Raw genomic sequence first — 5902 nt, 5'->3', positions numbered from 1 at the left:
AAATTATGTAAAATAATATCTCATTACTGATACGTATTATAATTAATCATATTCTTCAATTTAAAATAATAATAAAAAAATTGAATTTAAATAATTCTTTATTAATAAGACCACGATACACCAGATAACACCAGAACAAATGTCCGATAATAAACTGTTTAATGAAATTTAATATTAAAACCAGATTACATTCTATCGGATAGAATATATTTATAATCACATTTAATAATTAATCGAATAAAAGTTTAATGTAGAAAAAAATCTTTATTGATCGATAATACCAGGAAATATTTAAATATTAAAACCGATTCTATCGAATATTATTATTGGTTTAATAATCACGTATATAGTAGTAGTAATTAAAAAAAATGTAAGAACATAACAGTGACTCCATTTATATATTAAATATTCTTTTAAAATCAAATTTGAAAAAATTGCTTTCAATAGCTTTTCAAAAGAAAAGAGGAAATATCGACAGTATCACGAGATTTATTTATCTAATCGGAAAGTACGGAAGGGGAGGAGGGAACGTAAGCGCTTCAAATTTCATCTAATCGAAAGATTTTATATCCCTTATGTACAAATTTGAATTAGCTTGTATTCGATGTGATTGATGTTAATATCGCGAGATTGATTTATCTAATCAAAAAGTAGAAAAAAAAAAGTTGTTTCATATTTCATCTAATCGAAAGATTTTATGTTCACCCATATAAAAATTTAAACCTGTATAGGTTCAATACGTGATTATTTCTAAATCGATAGTATCGCGAGATTTATTTATCTAATCGAAAATGTTTGCCTTTGTATCAAACGTTGCTCGTTAGATTTTCGCATTTCTAGTATATAAAATATAAATGAATCTATATATGTATATATATATATTTTTTTAATTGAACAATTTCTCAGTAACCAAGATTTATTATCATATAATTATTTATTCAAAGCTCATTAAAATTCTCGAGTGAATTACATTAACTTTTTTTTCCGTGTGAATATCGTAAAACACATTTCCTTGCGTTACAAACGGATTAAGAAATCTGATCATCAATTTATGCACATAAACAAGCTGGGAATCGTATCCTTCTTGGAAACAAGCCACCACACTTCTTAAGTCTGAAGATGAAAATCAGTAATGGTGTAAAAGTTTCGTATCTTTCACAGGATATCTTAAAAGGCACCATTACAAGAAATTCATTTTTGCATGAATTATATCGATAAGTGAACAAGTTTTATTCTTATGCATTAAAAATATTCTCTAAAGTACAATAATTGTTTTGACACGATCTATGTGTAAAAGAAAAGAAAATTTTTTCCAAAATTCAAATAAATCAACTTCAGTTTCATCTTTAAAACGAGATATTGTTTATCAATATTGATTAAGAATTACGATTAAATTTATTATTAGCATAAAACATTATATCAAGAATTTTTCAATATCCTTTTTATTTTCTTTTAAATCTCAAGCTGATAATTTATCGATTGAGCTATGTTACCTTCGTTCCGTTCTACGGTAAATTAATGATTTGCTTGACTTTCGTGGTAAAGTAAGAAAAGATTGTATGTTTGAATGGAAGATGTCGCTACGAAAGCATAACCTTTTCGCGATCTTTCTTATTGTACTGTTGTGTGTTTAATCAAACATAACCTCTCGCAAGTACATTTTTATATTGAAAAAATAATAAATTAAAAGATCATGGAAGAAGATATAACAACAACGGAATATATGCTCCGTCCTATGTTATGCGAACTCAATCATCTTTCGATGCCCGATGGTTCAGCAATGTTGATGCAAGGTAATCCTTTGTTTTGATTTTATATTATATTATATTTACTATTATACGTCAATATCGTATAATATTATTTCATAATTAAATATTTGAATTTGTTTAGGTGATACAGCGGTAATAGCAGGCGTTTATGGACCTGTAGAACCAAAAGCGCAAAAAATGATTTATGATAAAGCTTCAGTAGAAGTTGTTTATAGTCCTGTAAAAGGACCAGCAAGTAAGATCATGAAATATATTATATTTATTTGTTTTTACATTTATACTTGAAAATATTTTGAAATGTACTTATTGTAAAGCATTCATTGATATTTGAAGAGATCGATGACAGGATGATAGAATTGTATGTAAAGGAATCATGCGAAACTGGGATTATTGTAATGCTTCATCCGGGTACAGCTATATGTATAAATATACAAGAAATACAGGATAATGGTGGGGTATGTTAATTGTGTTTTAGTTATGTTTATATGAACCTTAGAATATATATTATATTTTCATTAAAATGTAATTATTTTTAGCTCTTAGCTTGTACTATTAATTCCGCATGCTTGGCCTTAATTAATTCAGGAATTTCTATGAAATTCACTATTGCGGCTATCACTTGTATGATTGAAAAAGATTCAGATAACATTATACTTGATCCAAATAATGATCAATTGCAGGTAAGAAAAAAAAAGAAACAAAAGATGGAGTGTATTTAATGTAATGTTTTCATTAAATGAACCTTTACGTATACATTCCTTTTATTTTTCAGAATGCCAAGGCAGTTTTTACTTTTACGTACGATAGTATAAAAAAGGATATTATCTCTTGTTCCACAACGGGACGTTTCACCGATAAAGAATTTTTAGAATGTTCGGATAAATGTAGACAAGCTAGTTCATGCGTCTTTAATTTTTATCGTGACGTTGTAAAAAGGTATGCGAAATCAATATAATATCAATTTTCAATCGATACAATTTTCTACATTTATTCTCTCATCCTTATTTTTTAATCCATATTTAATGTAATGTTAATTGCAAAATAAAATATATTCTTCTTTTTTTTTTTTTTTTGGCATGGTATCATTTTACTGATGTTATTAAAAATTCAATTGTTTGATCTCAAGCTCAGATCAGTTCAATCGATTTTCAATCATATCGTCGTACCGACCAATGGTCATTAGCGGCTGTTTAGTTTAGCACAGTTTGTATAGAGGACATTGAACAAGCCATTGATTAGTGATACCCTCAATACCAAAGAATAGAACTTGTAATCGTATTTACTCATTGGATAACATACAAGTTATTTTAAACGAATCAATTTAATTTATTAATTATATGTAAAGCTTTCCTTTTTTTTTAATAGATGGAATGAAACAACCGTTTAAAGAAAATTTTACATTTTGATTATATTGAAGAATGAACAAGACATAAAACAATATGATTCTTGAGTAAAATTCAATCAATGAAAAACTCTTATAATTGTAATTGAGATTTTAATTTATATAATTTCGATTGTTTCCAAATGACAATAAGAAACAAACATTAACGTACTTTGATGACTTGTACATTGGCTGTCATTTGTTGTCAGCACATTGGCATCATTTACCGGCCTGAAGTCTATTAATTGACTTTTTTCTTATCTGTAATTATAAATCGATCGCTCATTAATAAACTTTAGGACGGCGATGTTTTAGTAAAGGTTATTATCTACATGATAATATGATAAAATTTAAATGATAATGCTTTCAATACTTTACACGGAATAAGTTTATTATAATAGTAGTATGAAGTAATCAAAGTATGTTTATGATAACGTGAAAAAGAAAATAGCTGACGAGAGTTTCAGTCAACAAAAGCTATCACCATTAAACTATTAATATTAATAATTGAATTATTAATTATTAATACGATTAACGATTGGATAATCAATTTAATTCGATTAATCGTTAACTGAATGAAATCTTCACCAGTACTGACTACGACAGAATTGTTTTTTTTTTTTTTTTTTTTTCTACAAAATTAATAAACTAACTCAATTAATTATTTAATTTTAAAGTTGAGAAGAATTGAAGAAAAAGTTTTCAAGTAGTTTGTATCCAAAGAAGAACATAGGCAAAATGTTTTAGCAAAATCGATAAAAAGGAAAGGAGAGGTAGGATGAAATAAAACAGAACAAAAACAAAACCAAAGAGAGAAAAAAAAGAAGAAGAAAAGAAGACAAGAGAAGTAAAATAGAAAGAAAAAGAAAAAAAAAAAAAAGAAAGAAAGAAAAAAAATGAGAAAAAGGAGTCGTCGCATTCAGGTTCGTAAGAGAGGAGCCACGCCCGGTCGCCAATCATAGCCAGGAGAGTATCCACCTTCGACGTGTGCACCCTTTGTGTCCACGGCTGCTGTGGACTCTCTTTCTTTCGGTTCTTCTTCATTCTGGTCGAAGGGGAGAGCTCGGCGACTCGGTGGCCATTTCTGGGCGTCCATTAAATACAGAAATGAGCCTCGCGAGAGACCCACGAACGGCTCGGACCAGATCCTCTTGAAGGGGCCCGAATAGAGGGAGAGAGAGAGAAAGAGAGAGAGAGAGAAAGAGAGAATAAGAAGAGAGTCGGGTCAGACCGGGCCACGTTTAGCTGAGGTCGCCCCAGGCCCCCAGACCATTAACAAGGAGCGGAGCAATTTATGGACCGGCTCGCTCATTTCCACTTTATTATTATTTTCTCATCTCATAGATGGTCTTTCGCATCGTTTTGTCTCGCCCTTCCTCCTCTACCTTTTCTCTCTCTCTCTCTCTCTCTCTCCCGTCCTCCTCCTCCTCTCTTTCTCCTTCTCTCTTTCTTTCTCTCTTTCCGCTGGAATTAATGCTCAAGAGCTGAATCGAGAGAAGCCACCGCGAGATATTATCGGTGTATACCACCTCCGCCTCTACGAGGTCCCAGGTGCCTTTAAATCTAGGAATATGTGATAAGGATGCCGGGGCCTACTCGAATGGCCGATACATGAGTAGGTTAGATACAAAGGCTCCATAGTATTCTCCTTCCGAATGGTTACTCGATCGAAGTCAGTGTACATTATCGTACCTGTTAATGGATATCTCGACGGGGTACCGAAGTACGAATATACTATACCTGTTAACGTTCACTTGATTTAAACGAATTTGATAGCTTCGAGATTATATTTAAAAGATTCTCATGAAGATTAAAGGGAATATATCTTGCTCTTGGGTTCACATTGGATATCAATGTTTCTTTATGTTAAATATTTTTAAGAAGAAATGCTACGTTTCATTGCATTATTTTCTCTCAGCGAAAAATGATTCTTACATTTTGTACGTAGGAGCAATCGATTCTCGTCGTCCATTTTCATTTTTCGTTCGTTCTCATTGAAGAAATGAGATTGGACCTAACTATATCCGTCGATCCATCAGATCGTACCTGGTGGTCCGGTTCGTTTTCGTTCTAGAACGAAAGCTGCTTCTCTATTGGCGCGAGCGCAGTTGTTAGGAAGATTAGCATGAACGGCCGTAGGAAGAGCGAAAGTAATCGTTCGGTGGACGCAGAAGGGATTGGACGAGAGAGAGTCTGACCCTGATCGTATGGCTCCGACGAACGGGGAACGATCCTATGGTGGATCCACGCCTGTACCTTCGCCACGTCCCATTGGTTCTATACGATTTACGATCGTTCGTCTTTCTCTCTCCTTCTCGTTATAACGTGAAGAAGATTACCGTGCGCGAGAGCGATAATTAACTTTTGCGATGTCTCAATGTATCGCAACGATTCTCCTTCAACCTTCCTAATTGTCCTTGCGAGGTCAGTTGCTTCTCATCCGACTAGACAGTTTTGTTGATCTGGTAGTTAGAACGATATATATATATATATATATATATATATCTACATTGTATTTTTAACGATAATTCGAAGGATTGAGTCGTCTCTCGGTATTTGTCCGCCCCCGATTAGTTCCAGTGCTCGACAATGCCCTCGTGTGGCCCTGGTACCGATCATTAGAATCGTCTCGTCATTTTTTTGCGAGCCGGAACGCCCTGTGAGATTCGTCGCGCCGTGAACTCGAATTCTGGGCCCTGAATCTCTAAGAGTAACAAAGTTTGTTTCCCACATGACGTTCTTCTGGTGGTAG

The 5902-nt window shown here is 32.7% G+C and overlaps 1 protein-coding gene across 1 annotated transcript; it reads left to right on the top strand.

Moving 5' to 3' along the window:
• Positions 1 to 1590: 1590 nt before the first annotated feature.
• On the top strand, positions 1591 to 2741 carry LOC124954684 (exosome complex component RRP46). Its single transcript, XM_047507954.1, has 5 exons — positions 1591 to 1793; positions 1891 to 2004; positions 2103 to 2224; positions 2306 to 2449; positions 2542 to 2741. Exons 1-5 carry the CDS (start codon positions 1694 to 1696, stop codon positions 2722 to 2724), a joined length of 663 nt encoding a protein of 220 aa, XP_047363910.1. The 5' UTR covers positions 1591 to 1693; the 3' UTR covers positions 2725 to 2741.
• Positions 2742 to 5902: the final 3161 nt, after the last annotated feature.

Source organism: Vespa velutina, chromosome 16, assembly GCF_912470025.1.
Source record: "Vespa velutina chromosome 16, iVesVel2.1, whole genome shotgun sequence".
NCBI lineage: Eukaryota > Metazoa > Arthropoda > Insecta > Hymenoptera > Vespidae > Vespa > Vespa velutina.
The sequence above is the reverse complement of the archived record's forward strand: the minus strand, read 5'-3'. Positions and strand labels throughout refer to the sequence as shown.

What these genes read in the sequence shown, in the direction of transcription:
- LOC124954684 (XM_047507954.1), top strand. Translation starts at nt 1,694, where the DNA reads ATGGAAGAAGATATAACAACAACGGAATATATGCTCCGTCCTATGTTA. An exon ending in TTCAGCAATGTTGATGCAAG is followed by an intron (nt 1,794 to 1,890) that starts GTAATCCTTTGT and finishes GAATTTGTTTAG; the next exon opens with GTGATACAGCGGTAATAGCA. An exon ending in CAAATAATGATCAATTGCAG is followed by an intron (nt 2,450 to 2,541) that starts GTAAGAAAAAAA and finishes TTTATTTTTCAG; the next exon opens with AATGCCAAGGCAGTTTTTAC.